Here is a 19,654-nt window from a genome sequence, read left to right on the forward strand (position 1 = left end):
CACACACACACACACACACACACACACACACACACACACACACACACCTGTGTCAAACGGTGGCCTTTGTAGTATGCAATGGGGAGAAAGGGGAGGAGACAGTTTGAAACTTAAAATGTAACAAAAAAAATTTTTTAAATGTTTAAAAAGCAAGATGAAGAAGAATGTCCAATGACATGATCATTATCTGTTACAGTTCTAGAAATGCTAGCTATAGCAATAAGATGAGAATAAACATCTTGATAAAAAGGAAACAAATGATCACTCTTTGCATGATGGTTTATTTAGAGATTACCTCTCTTTTGTCCAAAGCAGCATATTCAGCTTCTATGTCTTCAGCTTCTGGGTCCCTTGAGAAAACCATTTGAGATTCAAGATTGAGGGCCAGGTCTTTGTGGTGTTGCTTTTCAGCACAATCACAAGGAGTATCTTTATTTTCATTCTCAGCGAACAAGTCTCCACCATGTTTTACTAAAAGCTTAAAAGAAATATTAAGACCAATTAATTATAGATTTTTAAATGAAAGTAAAAACAATATACATGATATTCAAGTAGCCCTTTAAAAAAGTCTAATAAAGCCACCTCTGTGTTTATTATATATCTGTATGTATGTGTATACACACCAACACACCAACACACACACACATCGAGGCAATTAACACTATCAAGAAAGGATCCTAATTTTTAATTTAAAAACATTTATTAAGAACCTACTATGTGTAAGATATGAGAGGTAACAGCATAGCTGTGATCAGAGTCAGAAAGACCTAGGGTTCAGGGGCAGCTAGGTGGCAGAGCAGATAGAGCATCGGCCCTGGAGTAGGGAGAGCCTGAGTTCAAATCCACCCTCAGACACATAACATCTCATTTAGCTACGTGACTCTGGGCAAGTCACTTAACCCCAACTGCTTCACCAAAAACAAAAAAAAAGGAAGAAGGAAGAAGAAGAAGAAGAAAGAAAGACCTGGAGTTCAAGTCCCACCTCTGACACACTAACTATGTGACTCTGGGCCAATCACACAACTTATGTGTGTCACAGGCAACTCTGAGATTACAAATTGTAGAGAACTGGTCTCCATAAATAGAGAGAAATTCATCATTCAGAGCTCTCTATAAGAAATGAAAAAAAAAAAAAAACGTGGAAGCCACTACCATTATACCTCTTGTTTACCCATAAGAAGGGCACATCATTTAGCAAAACTATCCAGTCATTCAATAAATATTTCCTGGACATCTAGTATGTGCAAGACATCATATATTAAGCACTGAGAAGCAATGAAGTTAAGAAGCACTGGTCCCTCATAAGCTTAAGTTTGGCTCAGAAGGAAGGGCAAATATGAATGATCCTAGGAGCTAGGAAGCCTCCTGCATATACCATAACTCTTCTTATTCAATGTGTTAGGTAAGAACAGCTTCTGGGGGCAACTGGGTGGTGCAGTGGGTTGAGTGCTGGGCCTGGAATCAGGAAGACCTAAGTTCAAATCCAACCTCAGACACTTAGTAGCTATGTGATCCTGGGCAAGCCATTTAACCTTGTTTGCCTCAGTTTCCTCATCTGTAAAATGAGCTGGAGAAGGAAATGGCAAAACTACTTCAGTATCTTTGCCAAGAAAATACTAAATGGGGCCATGAAGAGTGGGACACGACTGAAACGACTTAACAACAGCTTTTGGGAGGGAGGAAAATGAGCTTCCACCCCAGTCTAGCCTAGTTTAGCGGTACAGAGGCCTTCCTCTCATATCCTTTAGCTACTGCAATCCTTCCCCCAACCCATGAAATCCGGCCCTAGCAACTGGCCTCCTCTCCTTAAGGGTTAATCACTTCTCGTACTCCACAAGTACACTGGGTAGATAAACTTGTTTGCGATCCATCACATATGATCTGCAGATGCCAGTTAACATTAAAATCCTCAATCTGGCCAAGGTATGGGGAAGGAGTGGGAACTGGAGAGGCCTAAATTTCCCTGAGCGGACTATTTAGAGATGCTCTAATAAGGATCTTCTACAAGCATAGCATTCACTGCACTAACAAATGGGTAAAGCACAATGTTTGAAGAGATCTGTCAAATGTTAACAACAGCTTCCAGAAGACTGTAAGAATTCAGCTGCATACCAGTCCAGTAAAGCTACAGTACTCACTGGATTTTTTCCTTAAGTATTTGGAAATTTGTTTTGATCAACTTGTTTACTGCTTCTTTACAGAATGATCAGCAGAAAATTCCTAGGTTTCTCTTCTCAGTACTCTTAATACCTATAGCAGGGACCTGTTTGAGGGAGACTCCTTGGCAGGGCTGGTGTTATTTTGGTAACTCATTATAGTATTGATATTAAAAGTAATGAGGAGACTACGTCTTGAATGTTGAAAGCATTTATTAAGAGTTTGAAATGTCATATCAAGTTACTCTCACAGAAAGCTCTCAATTGGCCTTCCTGGAGGCCCAGTCCCTTTTGTATCAGTTGGGTCTTGGTTTACAAGCCCTGCTGTCACACAGGCACCGCAGGGATTATCTCCTCTTGCCCCCTGTGCATAGACTCTAACAGTGCCTGGCATATGGCAGATAATTATCTGATCAATGTGTACAACAGGTTCAGAGTAGTACATGGCTGTCCACTTTACAGGATTTAGGACACAAAATTTAATATTTTAGATTATAAAGGTTTACATTATTACTTCCTATTACAGTTACTTGGGATCCTAGGATACCATCCTAGGGATACATGTAACATTAATATTTGTATACGCCATATCACTGAACACAGTAATTTATACATAGTAGGTGCTTAACAGAAATGTTTGTCTTAAATTCCCAATAAAATTAGATCACAAGTTGAGAACAAATTTATAGCCCACAGCCCTATGTCTGCTTTACTTTTATTTCATCAATAATACTGGATAAATTTTATTAAATTGGAGATTTTGAAGCTTAAAGAACAAAATGAAAAAGTAATAAGCATCTGGTTTTAGAGAAGAAAATGAGTATCACATGCTGTCAAAAGGAAGGAAAGAGAATGGAATAAAAACAATATATTTACTCCAGTATTTTTCTCCTTCCTATCTTACCTCTTTCTCAAACTGAGTACATTTAAGAAAAAAAAAAAGATAAAATTTTTTTCTTGCTGGCTGTGGTGGCTTATGACTCTAACTCCATTAAGAAGTTATTGAGAAGGTTGAGGCTAGTGGATCTCACGCTCAGGGGTGCTCTGAGCTATACTGGGCTAAGCTAATTGGCTATCCATACTAAGTGCAGCATTAATATAAATGGAAAGCTCCAGGGAACATGGGCAGCCAGGTTGCCTAAGAAGGGATGAACTGATTCAGGCTGAAAAGAAAGCAGGTCAAAGTTTCTGGCGCTGCTCTGAGTGACACCAGGGCTAGAAACATCCCCTGCACTGCCAGCCTGGGAGAGACACGGAGACCCAGGCTTTAAAAATACAAAAAGACAAATTTTAAAAAAAGGTGAAATGTGGTCCTTCATGTACTGAGCAATTTCACCACACTTTTTATTAATCCATTTTCTTTTTCCTTTTTATCTTACTTTTATTAATGTTCGTTGTTCTTATGTCATCTGCACACGAACCACCTTTTGTAATAACAAATTAAAAGGAAAAAAGTAACTATACAAAACCAACCAATACATTCATAGTATTGTAGAGTAAATGGATCATTCCATATCCATAGCTTTCTATCTCTGCAAAGAGGGAAGATCCAATTTTAACAACTTCCTAAAGCAAATGTCATCATTATGACTACCTAGTTTCAGTTTTTAATTTATCCATTCCATTTATATTGTTGCAGTCAAGTATAGTTTTCCTGAGTCTGATTACTTCATGCTGCATCACTTCACGCCTTCCCATGCTACTGAATTCTTCAGTTTGTTACACAACAGTAATATAGTTATTCATGTACCAAAGCTTAGACATTCCCCAATATAAAGCTTTACTAGCTTAAAACTGCACTAAGACTTTTGAGACACCTTGTATTTCAACAGATAATTACAGCAACAATGTAGGCACTCCTTCAAACAGTACAAACCACAACACAACTATACCTTCTGAACAAATATAATTCTTTTCTACAACCTCCACAGAAAATCTACATGCTGCATGATTAGTTTTTCTTTAAGTATTTTAATATTCTGTGAATACCAAGGAAGCATTCAAGTTATCTGTGTGCAATCCTTTGTTTTCATTATATAACTGACCCAAGTCCTTTAATGACTACATATTTTTTGGGTGTAAACCTTTTAAAATTACACCATACCCGGCAACCCCCTCCCTGGCACCGCCCCCCCAATCTTCCCCAAGTTATCATTAGTAATATGCTAAAACCTTACCACAACTATCATCTTTCCAATGATCTCTGGTCACCTACAATTTTAATTCTTCAGATATTCTGGCATTGCATAATTTGCAAAAGAATACAGGTGTTAAAAAGTTAGGATTTACTGACAGGGATGTGCTTGGGATCCTTGAAGGTAATTTGTAACTTCCCATATGAAATCTACTTTTTTTTTGGTATTTTATTCAAGGTTCAGCTCACTATTCATAAGCAGGACACATGTACTTACGGGCTTCCTATTCAATTGCAAATAATAGCCTAGACAATAGAAACTTTTCATCCAACTGATTTTTGCAATGTAAACTGTTGAGTCAGTCAGAAATTTCATTAAGGAGGTCTGTAGTATGCTGGGGCTTGCTGGAATCAGTATGATGCTATTGGCAAATGTGAGCATCTAGAAGACCTCATCTTCTACAAGTGTTTGAATGACATTATTTATGACAGTGGTAAACACCCATGGTCTGACATATTCATCCCTGTTTTCCTTAAACACATTTGAAACAACTTGCTAGAGGACAGCTTTTAAGGCTCTCTTTGATTTGGTAAGTCAAAATTTTTAAAAAATAAACAACAGAAACATTAGGATATTGGATTTTCTCTGTCTGTCTTTCAGGCAAGTAGAAGACTGTAACCAAGTGGTCTGGATGTGTATATCATTCTCATCAAGAATTTTACAGGGATGATAGAAGAGACCTGTGGGTTGTAGTTACAAACTTAATCATGCTTTTTTAGTATTGTTTGTTGCCAGAGATCTGTCAGTATCATTTCTTTAATTCAGATATCTTGAACAATCAATTCCTCTCTTGCTTTCCAAATTATGCTGCCTTTGGCATGGTTTTCCAGCTACATATTTGATTCTGGTTCAACTGCTTTCCCTGGCTGTGTCTTCTTTAATCCAATTTTCATTCCCTTAGAGCACACGGGTACTAAGGTGTTATAAAGCACAAACATTATGGTTTTGTAATCAATTGTGAAAACAGAATGTTATAGAAGTGCTGGCAAATGTTACATTTTTTTTGGTCAATTTATTGCCTGCCTGCCAGTTTTACCCCAAAAGATTCTTAAAATACATGGTTGGATTTCATAAGCTTCCTTTGGACTTGTTTGGACATTTTTCACTGTTTTGTGAGGTAATTGAGTTAAAGCTCCTCTGTCCACCACTGTCCTCTGTAACACCTTGAAAATTGTATTCTAAACCTTTGTTAACATTGGCTGCTTTTTCTGCTTGAAAAAGAGGATCAGGTATTTGCAGGCTAAAGAGCTTTCTAAACCCTCTGCTGAGGTTACAACACTAGGCAGTGATTTATCAGAGTCCATGTCTACTTCCTGATCTAGTTTCCATTTTTCATCATCAGTAAATAGCCAGTCTGATTAGGTACGGTGAGAGTCGGTGAGGTTATCTGTAGTAAGTTCATCACATCTTGCTCCTTCCTCCTCAGTACTGATTATGACCACTGCCTTACATGATGATGATCTGATCTTCAAGTGATTCCTACATCAGTTACTTCCTCACTAAGATGGAGTCAATTTAATTTCTTGTGTGTGAGTGTGTGTGTGTGTGAGAGAGAGTGTGTGTTTGTGTGAGTGTGTGTGAGAGTGTGTGCGTGTGTGAGAGAGAGAGAGAGAGAATGTGTGTGTGTGTTAGAGAGAGAGAGAGAGACTCTTTAGTGCTTGCTATGTTAGGTGAAATTAAATAAGCAGAGCAAAAAGCAGAAACAAGTTTGAAGTCACCACCTAGGAAAAGGGGGATTTTAGATTATGTGGGGATGACAACATAGTCAATACTGACTAGTCTATCTCTTACATCACAATTCATCCCCCTGTCCCCAGCCTGGCCAGCTCCTTGTCTGAGTTCCTAACTTGACCTCAATCTGGCAAAAAAAAAAAAAACAATGGACAAATGAAGAGACCACTGTACAAACTGCTCAGACCTTCCTCCTTTGGTCCACAGACGTTTAATGTCCAACTTGATTGACACTTTAATTCTAATGAAACTTTCCAAGAAACTCAGTGTGATGCATGGTAGGTACATTCTAAAATAATTACATATAACATATATACCTAGAACTCATGCACTGGAAGAAGATATCTAAGGATTTAATCTGCATGGTCCAAAATAAATTAGAATTACAAGGAATGGAGATCTGGATAGAACTTTAAGGTTTACAAAGTGTTTTACCTCTGTTATCTCATTTCAGCCTTACAACATCCCTGTGAGAAAGGATGAGCATCATTAGCTCTGTTTTACCTGTAAGAAAATAGGCTGAGAGAGCCTAAATGGTTTACCCACGAACATCTTTCATCTGGCTATGGACTATGAGAAGCAAGATTAAAATCCAGGCATTTCTAACTCTAAATTCAGCAGTCTATCAACTGTTCAAAATCTCTGTAAAATTCCCATTTATATTATCAATAATCATAGCATAAAATTGTCAACTATGGCTGATGCACTGGTTAGTTTTGCTAAATTACTTTATTTTCTATTTAAAAAATATCTTTGTTACAAAGGATAGCTTGCTAAGAAAGGGAGATACTTTGAAGTGAATATAATATAAAAAGCAGAAAGTTATCAATAAAAATTACATAACATTTTGAAAATTAAACATTTGAACCCCTCAGATCATTCCTGAGTCAATCAAGATCATCCTTTAAGATTCACTAACTATATATACATATGCACAGGTTAAAAAATCTTTTCCAAGCACTGAATGTCATGCTGGGACAGAAGTTCTTTTCTGTCTTTAATCAACAAAAAGGATTGTGTTCAAATCAAAGTGCTTAAAGTGTGAAGTATTTTATTATATGATACCATTAAGACATCATAAGATCATACAGTTTTGGCACTGGAAGACAGATCTGTAGAGTACTTAATTCAACATGCTCATTTTGAAGATGAGGAAACTGAGATTTAGGGATATTCAACTACTCGACTAACGTTAAAAGAGACAGTGATAGAGCAAGGACTGGTACCCAGTTTTAGTATCTCCTGCTTTCCTTTTAAATCAAAATAAATAAAATGTTGATATTTCTAAAAGGCATTTTATTTTAATGAGAAAATCTTCACTGAAGCTTCAAACCTTCACATTCACATTCAGTGACTAAACATTTCCATAGCGAAAGACCAACAAAACGGAGCAACAACGAGGAAAGTTGACTAAATGAAAGCCAACAAACGATATGACCAGTCATGACAGATCTGACAGGTCCTGAGCCTTACCCATCTTTTTTTCAGTAAAAGACTTTGGCACTGCCTGAATATGTGTGAAATATCTCATGATTTCTTCCATCCCAAAGATTCTGTGAATGTTATATAACAGGTTATATTTCATTCTATTCATTTTATTCAATCATGCTTTAGGTGGTCACAAGGAATTTGAAAACCAATGTTTGCATACACACAAACACACACACATATGTATGAACACACATGCTTTCTTTGCAAACACTTAGTTTAACAAGCTGTAACATCATATTATATTTACTGCTAAGCGCAGAAAATTTCAAGAATTCTGAGGAAAAGTACATACTATAATTTATGAAGTGCTACATAAGGCCAATTTGTTCATAAGGTAGGCTGAAATGATCTCTGTGATCAACAATTAGTTTAAAGCTAGCTAAGGTAATTAATTTATAAGGCCCTACCAAAAGCAATTTACATATAGCCAAAGACGTTTTTTGAAGATAATAGCACTGAAAAGCAGTCTCTTAAATCTGCTTCTCATGTAACTTCCTCTTGTGACATGATATACCTGCAGACAAAGCAGAAAACCATACAAGAGGGAGTGGGGAAAGAGAGGTACTAAGTGCTTTTGTGCCTAGTCGATAGGGTATATCATCATGTAAGACTAATTATTTTAGAATGGACCCACTACACACCACATTGAGTTTCATCGAGGAAAGTTTCATTACTCACTTACAAGGCATACTGAAAATATAAAAAAAAAAAATACAGTCTTATCTAGCACGAGTCCTTTCATGATCTATGATCTCATTCCATGTGGCTGTTCCTATCACAGTACAGACTACAACCCTCCATTGCTGTTTCATTCTGGGCATTTTTTTGTATGTTTTTCTCCCAGAGAAATACTTAATAAGTAGAGATAGTTAGGACTATTAGTTTGTTAATCAGTCTTCTATCATTGCTAGAGGTCCAGCCTACCTACTTTTCCTGTCATATATGTCTTCTATGTTGTTTTTAATGCTAACTCTTAGGCATAAGTCATTGATGATAATATGCTGCACTATATTTAAACACAATGTTGCCCTCTGGGTTATTTGGTGTATATTAGTGGAGGAGGGGAATAAGTGATCTTAAATTTATTTTTTTTTCTAATTCAAGAATCTTAGAGATGGAAGAAATTATAGAGGTCATTTAATCCAACCCCTTTCTAAAGGTTGAATCCTTTCTGTTATGTCAGAGGCTACAGAGGTGATCAGTCTCTTTGCTCATTTGCCAACATTACCTGCAATGTTCTAAAAACAGCTCGTTATATGGTTAAGTGGTGCTACCACAAAACTAAGAAGTGGAAGCAGAGTTCAACATCTAACTTACTTATGAAAATAGATTGAAGGTGAGATTCCTAAGTTTGCAAAAGGCACATGGCAGTGGCTCTTCAGCCATAGGTGTGATTTGAAGCTGGACTGCACTTGAGGTTGTCTTCTAAAGTAGCTTATCAACAAAATCTCACTTTTTGATCTATCTGAAAGGTCTAGGAAATGCTGACTTAGTCAGGGATCTGGTGGCTGAGTTCATAGGGAGTCTTTTTGAACTCTTGATTAGCCTTTTGGGGAAGTCTCAATTATCTAAGAATGATTTTGGAAGAAGCTCCCATTATCTAGGTTTGGTGAGTGAGGAACAAAGTCTACGCAGAAGGATTTGCTGGAAATGTTACAAAAGGGGGGAAAAACTACTGAACTTTTTTATATAGGCAAGAAAAGAGTTGTGAAATAACTTAAAGACTATTAACTTTGCTGTTCACTAAATAAACCTGCTTTCTCCACTCTACCCAAAATAGAAATTCTCTTTATGCCAAATAAACATAACAAAGCAAACTAAATCAATACGTTGGCTTCTAAGTATATTATTCTCATAAAATGTTACAGAAACAAAAAGCAGGCATACACAATGGTAACTGCTATGTTCTTCATAGTCATATATAAAAGAATTGTGATCTTTTTTATTCTTTTGGAATCTTCTGTTTTAGATTATCTTAAAAACACATCACTAAAAAAAATAATTAGAAAAAGAATACATCACTATGCACATCTGTGAACTCTTGGTTATTTGAAATCTTCTGCTCTTTCAGATAAGTTGAAAACTGATCCTGGAGCATGTGTAACACAGATTTCTTCTGTCTATATGGTCAACTTCACCTTCTTAAATACATTAATATCTTTATCACTTTGTAACATAGCTATAATAATGTCACTATCATCACCAATGAAAAGAAATCAATTTGTGTTTCAGTTCACAAATTGTCCTCTTTGCACTAATACAGCTTTTCGGGATGATTTTGGTTTAGTATTTAGTATTATGCCAGAATCTCTTCAAGCCAATTTTCTCTTCAACTGCTTATTTTTCTCTTATGAAGCAAAACTGTTTTTAATTTTCCATTATCCTCTTCCATAATGTTTTGCAAATAAGCTTATCTGCTAAAGAAGAGCTGTCCTTGGTGGTGATTCTGTTCCTTGCAGGGATCAAGTTTTTGGTGGATGAGATGTTTTCTAGGCTTTTTCAACTATCTTATTATGGCGAATCATGTTATTAGTTAAACTATCATAAAATATGATGCTAGCCAAAGTCATTGTCTTTACCTTGGTTATATGTAATTTTTATTAGAGAATAGTTTGTTTAAATGGGTATGATTTGAATTCATCTTCTCTAGTTATCTATTAGTTATCATTTACCCGGCTTTCCTTCTCCTGCTCTGGGAACAATCATCAATTCAATACAACCATTTCTGGAAAGGGCATCTCAATTTCCCTACGATTCCACTCATCATCCCTGTGACTTTCAAGACTAAAACATCTGTTCTAGCTATCACTACCCTGTATTCACTGTTTTTACCTAATTAAGATATAAGTGCCTTAAGGGTAGAGACTTTTCCTTTTTGTATTTGTACTATCAGTATGTAGCACAGTGCCTGGGTACAAAGTAAGCACTTAAAAATGCCTTTTCATTCATCCACTGAAGCATTTGTAGATCATGTTGACTGGGCCTGGGTCTTTGCTGTTACATATCACATAAGATGAAATTAAAAACAATTCATAGGAAATTATTAATGCCCTTAAGAATAAATCTTTTACAAGTATTTGTTACATGACATGGTCCCTTTGGGAAGAGGTAGTTGTAGGCATACAGAGGTAAATCTAGACCACGTAAAAGCAAAAGATATTAAAATCTACTTAAAAACAGCACATTTTAAAACAAATAATAAAACCATAGCAACAAAATAGAAAACACTGAGGAGAGTGGTATGTCAAGAAGCTCAGGTATTGCAAAATCAACTCATTTCTTCCAATGCACAAAAAAAGAAGGCAATTGTCTTTCTCAATTCTGAAGCTTGCAAAGAAAAAGCCAGAAATCTTTTTGAAAAGAATGCTGCTCCAATTTTATAGTTATCTGGCATGGATGTGACTGTACTCAAGACAGATTATGAAGGAAGCCAAGAAGCTGCAAGAATGGAAAACTCAGACAAAAACTGAAGCACACTTTATGTGAAGCCAGCATATTTGAATGAATTCTATAAACCAATACCATTGGTCACCAAAACAGGAAGACATAGAAATTGATATGTGGTATAGAAAGGTAATACTTATTGCCAACATAATTGGTAAGGATACCAGTTTTTCTCTCCTGTTGGTTGCTTATAAAAAATAAGCTTATAAAAAGAGAGCACATGTTTTATTTATTGTTTATTAAGTTCAGAGTCTTTTTAAAACAATTAAAATATGAAAACAGAGCTAGGCCCAGGCTTCTGGACCAGTGTTTACTAAACTGGTCCTTAATTCTGCAGAACTGACTGTGTTACAAAGAGAGAGAACCAGAGACCCAGGTGAGATGTTTTGTGGCAGAGCAGGGTAACTTTAGGGAATCTGATTACCTGGGTAGCTCTAAGTATGTGTTTATGTCCCTGGGGAAGAATCTTACTTAAACACTTGGCTATGTGACAATCTCTAGGATGGCTGAAGGAAGAGCATTTTCTAAAAGACTCAGGTAGAGATATCACTGTGTTTTAAGTTCAATTAAAGCTGCATCTCTGCCACAAACTTCCGCATTTTCCCCTATTCTCTCTGGATTGTGCCAGAAGTTAGGAGAACTTATGTTGGTTATAATCTCATCATTCTTCATCACCCAAAGCCAAAACCTTAAGAGTCGCTCTCCACTCTCCACTTGCCCTATCCCCTACATCTAATCAGCTGTCAGGTTTTGTTTGTCCTACCTCCACTACCCCTATGGCCTACAGCCCATAAGGTTACGACCTTTGTTGAGGGTCTTATCACACTTCTAGTCTGTGCAAGCCTAACTGATCCACCTTTTAACTCAGTGTTACTTGTCCTCAATTACAGACCAGACTATACCACTCCCTGCTCAAGCACCATCTCTCACATAGAAGACAAAACCTTCTAAGCTTGGCACTTAAGCTCTTTGATTCTCTATACAGTCTGTGTTACTCTCCCCTTTTTTGAATCCATCTAAACCGGACAACTTATTGTTCTCAGAACTGAGCACTCCATCTCTTGCTTCCAGAACGTTACTTTTGCAAACATTTTTTTTCCTTTTGTCACTTTTCCTATAAATCCTTTTGCCTAGGTTTTATCTCCTACCCACCAAACAAGATGAGACCTTCTTGCAAGATTATTCTTGAACACTTCGGAGTTGCTGAAATGCACTCCATGGTCATTTAGCCCCTCTTCAATTCCTACACTTCCTTTAAGGCACAACTCAGGTGCCTTATTCAGGGGAAGCCTTTACTAATCTTACCTCCAATTTACCCTGAAAATATCTTGCATGTACACAATTTTGTGCACATTGTCTCCTGATAGAATGCGCCCTACCGGAGGAAGGGACAATTTTTGCTTTCTTTGTATCCTCAGCACTTACCACCATGCCTGGCACAGAGTGAGTGCTTAATAAAAGCTTGATGATGTTGTTTAATCTCCTGGTGAGTGCTCTCTCCCTCTTCAAATTACCTTGCATTTATTAATCTTCATAAATGTTGTATTCTGCAGCAGAAGGCAAGCTCCTTGGGTCAGGTGTTTTTCATTTCCTCTTTGTCACCCCAGCACTCTAATATTTTAAGATTTACAAAGAGATTTTTGCCCATAGCAAATATGTGTCCACACTATGGCTGGAGAAGGCAGAGGAACTAGTAGCAGCCAAATTCTATCAGAATCATACCTGGGAAAGGACCTCTATGATACTACTGTTATCCGGGTAGGTGTGGAATGCTGAATTTACAATAAAGCAGTGACTTCTGCCAGTGCATACTTAAGCCACAACTATATTATCCTTTTCTGGTTTTAGTTGTTTATACAGAAAGATTTATACCCAGATAAGTCTCCAGAGTTTGACAAAAATATGGCTTCGCTGTTAAGGTTTCCAGGGAAGTTTGCCTAATATAAGCATGTCTTTTTCTCCCAGTATGTTAATACACAGGAAGAAAGATGACGTGACAGTATGTTTTGTTTCCAATTCCTTCCCTCTCCAAGTCCTGTACACTGTGGCTGTATCTGGTACTATGCCCTGGGGGTGGGGAGAAAGTCATTTTCCTAAAGAAATGAGCAAGCTAGTAAGTATCAGAGGCAGGATTGAGGTCTTCTGATTCCAAAATCAAAGTTCTTTCCATTAATCTCAGGACAAGTAAAACTCTTTAACATGCTGGCAATTGATGGACATGAACTTGCCACACATCTGGCCACAGAGAACCGACGCACAAGCATCTAAAGTTTTACCTCTACACAGGTTTTCATCCCTGAGGCAGCAGCATAGTGCAAAGGTGTGTTTTTTTTGTTATCAACAGCATCAATGGCTGCTCTTTCATATTCGCCTTGGTCAAGCTTTGCTCCTTTCCATTTTAAGATCATCCGAAGACAATCTGCTCTTCTGAAATCATCTTCAGAGGGACGTGCCAAGCGAGGATGAAGGGCTCCCTCCGAGATCATAATCTGAGGCCCCATACACAACAGGTGCATAGATGTTTCATTGTGCACATTCCGCTTATTTGGATTACCATCTCTAACAAAAAGAAAGGTCCTACAATGACAAAGGGGGAAAAGCACAAGAGCAAGTAAGCATTTAGCCTGTTATTGTTTTCTTCTTGTGTAATATACATATTATATTCAAAGGGATAATGTTCTCAGGCCTCAAATCAGATATCCATTTCAAAGCATATGATTGATTACTGGTTAGTAGACAAACTATTTAGCATGGAAAATATTACAAAAATTCATGCAATAACAAAGTTTTACTACATATAACAGTTCAATAATTACTGAGACAATAAAGAATGATGAAAAACATCATAGGCATTTTTCTGATTAAAATTTCAATCACATAAAGATCTCGAAACATATTAACAGATTTGGCTGGCAGTATTTTCTTTCCTTTTTTTTTTCCTTTTTTGGCGTCAGTTGTGTTTCTCTTTGATAAACATTTGCCAAAGGAGTGATGAAAATGTTGTTAGGCTGAGGAAAGACACTACTACATGAAGCTGAGACTGTATTCTTACCTTTGAAAATACTTTGTAAGTTAGGGTCATTAGACAGGCTTTGGCACAACACGGTAGACATTTATACTGCATGTGATTATCTGAACTTGTAGCTAATACTGTTTCTTGAAACGTGATCATTAATGCCCCAGAGAATAACTTATAAGAGAGCCATTTAAAGTCAATATATTTGGAAAAGTGAGCTATTAGCAAGGCAAACAAAATAAACCAAACAATGAGTCCAGTAGAAGTTATTAATGAAACATGGACTCCGATAACTTCTAAAAGAAAAAGTGTGTTCCTATTTGGGAATTTGTTGCTCATTGGAGCAAATGTATCTAAATGATTCACCAGATTTGGACAAAGTATTTCAGGCATTATTTGGCAACTGAAAGATAGGCCCATTTTCTCTTCTGCAGATCTCTATATAATATTTATACCTCTAAGATAATTCTTCTACAATTTAAAAAAAAAACCCTTCAACAGTCAATAAAATAGCTTTCTGCAAAATATTTTATCATCCTTTCAGTCCAAACATTACCCCGAAAGATCACACATTGAAGTGAACTTTGTCATCTAAAGTGAGACAGAAAAATATAAAAATATTCTTCTATAAGAGAAATCAAAGGATGGCAGATTTTGTAAATAAAGGTGAATTTAAAGCTAATTACTATCCCTACATCAAGACTCATCAATAGAGTATTAGAGAAATTACAGGTTATCAGGCCCCATGTGTCTAAAGATCAACTCAGTGATACTTAGCACAAATAAATAGTTGAACACCAAAACCCTTGGATTGACTGAAGGAGGATAACTTGTCATCATCATCATCACAGCTAACATTTATGCACCACTTACATGTGCCAGGCACTGTACTAAGTGCTTTGCAATTTTCATCTCATGTAATCCTCTAAGCAAGTCTGAGGACTATTATTATCTTCACTTTACAGATGAAGAAACAGGCAACAGATGTTAAATGACTTGTGCCATGTCACACAGCTAGTAAGTATCTGAGACAGAATTTGAACTTGGGTCTTCCTGACTCCAGGTCCAGCTCTTGCCCATTATGCCAACTAGCTGCCTAACTGAAGGAGACACTATACCATAGGTACTTCTTAATAATCAGGAAAAGTTTATTTAGCTCAGGAAGCTAAACTTTTGATGTTATTTTCTAATACCAGTAATAGACAATAGATTTTCTAAGTATCTACTTAAAATAAGAAATGCTAGCAACTAGGGCAATCCTGGAAGCTTTAGGTCTTGTCAGAAGCTCAGCTGACCTTGCACTGGCATGACAAAGTTAAGTTTAAACTTGTGATTAGACTATGAAAAAAAAGCATAGTCCTATTTATATCTGAACAATGCTTCTAGCTTGAAGAAATTCATGAATATAAAGTGAAGAATAGGGGCAGCTAGGTGGCACAGTGGGTAGAGCACCGGCCCTGAAGTCAGGAGGACCTGAGTTCAAATCCGACCTGAAACCAAACACTTGACACTTACTAGCTGTGTGACCCTGGGCAAGTCACTTAATCCCAATTACCTTTAAAAAAAAAAAGAAACTGAAGAATAGTTAGTAAATTGTGAAATTGAATAGAAACTGTGTGATAAAAAGGAAAGAAGCGCAATGGCAAACTTGGATTCATTGCCAATATCTGACACCTACTGGGTGTTACTCAGTGTGAGGCACTGAAAACACCAATGCCTTAGATAACTCTTCAGGATTTTAAGTCATTAAGTCATTAAATGCTGATTTGCATTATTAAGGTATAGGGTTGAACTGGTTCACCAAGGGGTAGGGAAAGGGCACAAAAAAGGAGAGAATAGACAATATAGGAGTAATAACTTAGGAAAGAACTAAGAAGGCATGTTAAGAATAGAGGTCATGGTGAGTATGAAGAAAAGAGTGATAGGGCAAAATGTAATAATGAAAGATTATGATCAAAAAGAATTTTTCAGGTTCAGGAACATGGAGATGGAATGCTTATAGGTGATGGCAAGATCAAGACACAAATATCTGTGTATAACTGAGGTAAGCTGGAGAAGTGGGTCATGGAAACTGAACAGACTGAGAAACGAAAAGTTAGGGTATTTGAGAGATTTTCAATACGTATATTGGATTCCCTTGATAATGAATGCAAAAGTTGGGATCAAGAAAAGAACTATTAAAAAAAAATGTAAACCAGGCACTGAACTAATTAACGAAAGGAGATTATCCTGGGAAGCTGATAGATAATACACACCAGGTTCTGGAGGTGACAAATTTGCCTATTATGAACCTCAAGATAGTGAGTGATGGTGATAGAAGGAAAGCCTGGAACTGGCAATAAGGAGCAAGGAATATTCCAACTGTCCCACCATGACCAATGAATGGAGGGTGTGAGGGGTGGGAAAAAGAGTTGTGAAAATGCAGCCTGTTAAAAAAAAAAAAATGCAGCCTCTACTAAAAAGGCTAGCAATAAAAGCAGGGACATCAGGAGAGGGCCTGATTTCAGACAGTGACAGAAGAAGGAAGCAGTGGGAAAGAAAGCTTGTTAACGGAACAGCATTCCAGCAGGCACAGTGGAAATTTGTGAGACATGAGGACTGGGTTGAGGTCAAAGGTATGATGGTAAATATTTAACAAGGAACCAAGATTGGAGAAGAGGAGGCAGGGAAAACCATAAATAGAACACCTTTAAGTTCAATCTGTATTATTAACATTTTCTCTTTCGCTTACTTAAGTCTAAGACAATCAACAAAACAACAAATGTACTATTTCAAAATAGACAGGATTTTCCAATAATTCAGAAAGTTGTCAAATACAAGAAGGATCTGTAAAATAGGAAATGGACTAGACTACTTCTGAGTATTCATTCGTCTCTAAATCTATGATTCAATTATCTGAAGAACTTTTGCCATAAAACACAATTAAGAAACAACAGTTTCCAAACAATGACTTAGTTTCTGATGGCCATCTACCATTCCTCAATGAGAATGATTTTACAGTTTTTTTCTACTTGTTTTAGCTTGCTAAATTTCCTCATCTGTAAAATGAAAAAGTTGGAGCCAGGTAATTTTTAAGGCCCTTTCCAGTTATAAATTTATAAGCCAATAAACTATCAGATGGACTAATTACTTTAATGTCAACTCCACCTTCACTGAAAGAAAATACTCATAAAATATTGTGTGTACGGGGGTGATGGTTAGTATTTAATCCTACTAATCAATACGGTTGCAGGGGGATTCACCTTCTAGCAGAAACAACTGCGGACTGTCTACTATGTCTGAAGAGATGGAACCATTGTTGCTGTTGCCCCACTACCAGTTAAGAGAAAAATAAGGGGTCTAACGGCTTTATGTGTCTACTTTAGCAGATGACAAATCACGAAGGGTCAAGTCTAGTCTTATCCTCCACACTACTCAGATGTCAGTAATCAAATTTATATTAAACAGAGTCAGTCAATTCATACTGATATCATACACAGACCTGAGAAGCTTTGGGGCAACGAGTCACATGCAACAGAATGGTAAAATCAGCATGACTACCAGCCGGTTCAGAAATCAGGCCAGGTTAAATACTATAAAGTACGTGAATGTATGATTAAGGAAAAAGTAGCTGTTAAAATTCTCATGTGGGAAAGGAAGAAAATAAAGCACGGAATAAAATTCTGGAGAAGTTTCCAAGTTGTACTCAATCTAACCATGTTGGTATATATGTTAAAAAACCTTCAGTCATCAACATAAATCTTAATTAAGACTTTAGGCAATTATATATTTAATGTCAAAGACACATATCTATATTTTATGCAGCACTAAACAGAACATCCTAAAGTTAGTAACCGAGATTATTTGTTTCAACAGCAACTATTAATTTAAAATGATGGGGTTTATAATTCATTATGTACTAAGTCTAAATCCATATAAAGTAACAATAAGAAATGCTAAGGGGGTAAATAACACTAGAATAAGGGAAATAAGAGTTGTTTAGTCTGAAGAAGAGGCAATTACGATGCAAATGAGCTGTCTTCAAGTCCAGATTATTAAGGGTTTGAATACGGAAATGGTAAGCATCACTGAGCAAAGAAAAATAAACAGGCTTCAAATGCCATGAAAAGGATTTTTTCAAAACAAAATTTTAAAGATTTTCATCTCTAAATGAAATTAAAATTAAATGAAAATAAAATTAAAATGGGCTTAACTTCTTTGGGCCACAGACACAAACAGGAGAGAATAGGGAGTGACAACCCAACCAGGTTACAAGAAGGGCACAATAGTGACTAGTGGAAGGCAGGTTAAGCTAGGTATGGACATAGCACTGGTTACATCTTTACTTTCTTCTACATCCTCTACATTTTTCGCCCCAAATCTTTTGGTGGGCCTTTTGTTGTGCATGCTTATTTTAGAGGAAGGTAAGGTCCAGAGAGGGTTAGGATCAAATAAGATCAAATAAGAATTTTTCAGGTTCAGGAACATGGAGATGGAATGCTTATAGGTGATGGCAAGATCAAGTATCTTGCCCAAAGAAACTCAGGTGGTAAGAGACAGGGATTCAAATCCAGGTTTTCAAACTCTAAATTCAGCAATGTTTCCCCTGCCCCTAGACTGTATCAAGTTAAGGTTTAGATTAATTATAAGGGGATATTTCCTAACAACGTGGATAGATGGAACTGGTAACTGTAGGAGGTTGAACAACATCCTGTCTCTAGAAACTGTCAAAAACTCAGTTAGAAAATAACAATACATCAGGGAAAGAATGATGCATTCTTCAAGAAGGAAAAGGTATGCACTGGATAACACTCTCAATAATAAAATCTCATGTGATATTTTTAAATGCTAAAAAATGTGAATTTATGGGTTATTTTATTTAGTGATTTATTAACTCTTGAGAACAAATAAGATCTTCTTTACCATGTAAAATACTTCACATATGGGCTCCAACCTACTCTTCCAAATTTATTACATTTTATTCCCATATACATATTCACCCATCTCATAATAACACACAATATTTCATCTACGCTTTCCATGCTTTTTCATCTGTAGTACACTTAGCACAGTGGCTAGCCTATAGTAGGCACTAAATACCTGTGACTACCCCCTTCTTACCCCCACCACCAATGTCTGCAATGCACTCCCTTCTCACTTTCACTACAGAATCCCTCAGTTCAGTTTTATTTTGTTTTTAAGTTACATCTGACTCTTCATGACCCAATTTGGGGTTTTCTTGGCAAAGATAATGGAGTGGTTTCCATCTCCTTCTCCAACTCATTTGACAAATGAGGAAAATTGAGGCCAATAGGGTTAAGTGACTTGCCCAGGGTCAGACAACTAAGCAAATGTCTGAGACTAGATTCGAACTATTCCAGGTCTGGTGCTCTATCTACTGTGCCACCTACCTGCCCCAACAAGAATTCCTAGATTCCCAAGGAACATTTTGATACGGGATGAAAATTGAAACGGGTTGTTGAATGAGGGTAGTAAAGGAAGAATGTGAAATTGGCAAGGAAGGATGGAAACAGGGCGAGGAGTATGATGACTCCCTCTTTAGGATCAGTGAGTCATGAGGTATAGGTGAAGGTATAGTCAGATGTAAAGAGGAGGGATGGTGTTACACAAGGTAAGCTGTA

The 19,654-nt window shown here is 36.8% G+C and overlaps 1 protein-coding gene across 2 annotated transcripts in view; it reads right to left on the reverse strand.

The window, feature by feature from the left end:
• Positions 1-19,654, reverse strand: part of ANKIB1 (ankyrin repeat and IBR domain containing 1) — a 144,366-nt gene that overhangs the window by 76,157 nt on the left and 48,555 nt on the right. For both annotated transcript variants that reach the window (XM_027847951.1, XM_027847950.1), the window contains exons 3-4: positions 13,294-13,594; positions 296-478 (exon numbers count right to left, since the gene is read on the reverse strand). In XM_027847951.1, the coding sequence (XP_027703752.1) occupies positions 296-478; positions 13,294-13,594 (484 nt within the window). The remainder of the gene's footprint in view (positions 1-295; positions 479-13,293; positions 13,595-19,654) is intronic.

The sequence above is a fragment of the Vombatus ursinus genome, unplaced genomic scaffold (genome assembly GCF_900497805.2).
Source record: "Vombatus ursinus unplaced genomic scaffold, bare-nosed wombat genome assembly UNPS02005459.1, whole genome shotgun sequence".
Taxonomy (NCBI): domain Eukaryota; kingdom Metazoa; phylum Chordata; class Mammalia; order Diprotodontia; family Vombatidae; genus Vombatus; species Vombatus ursinus.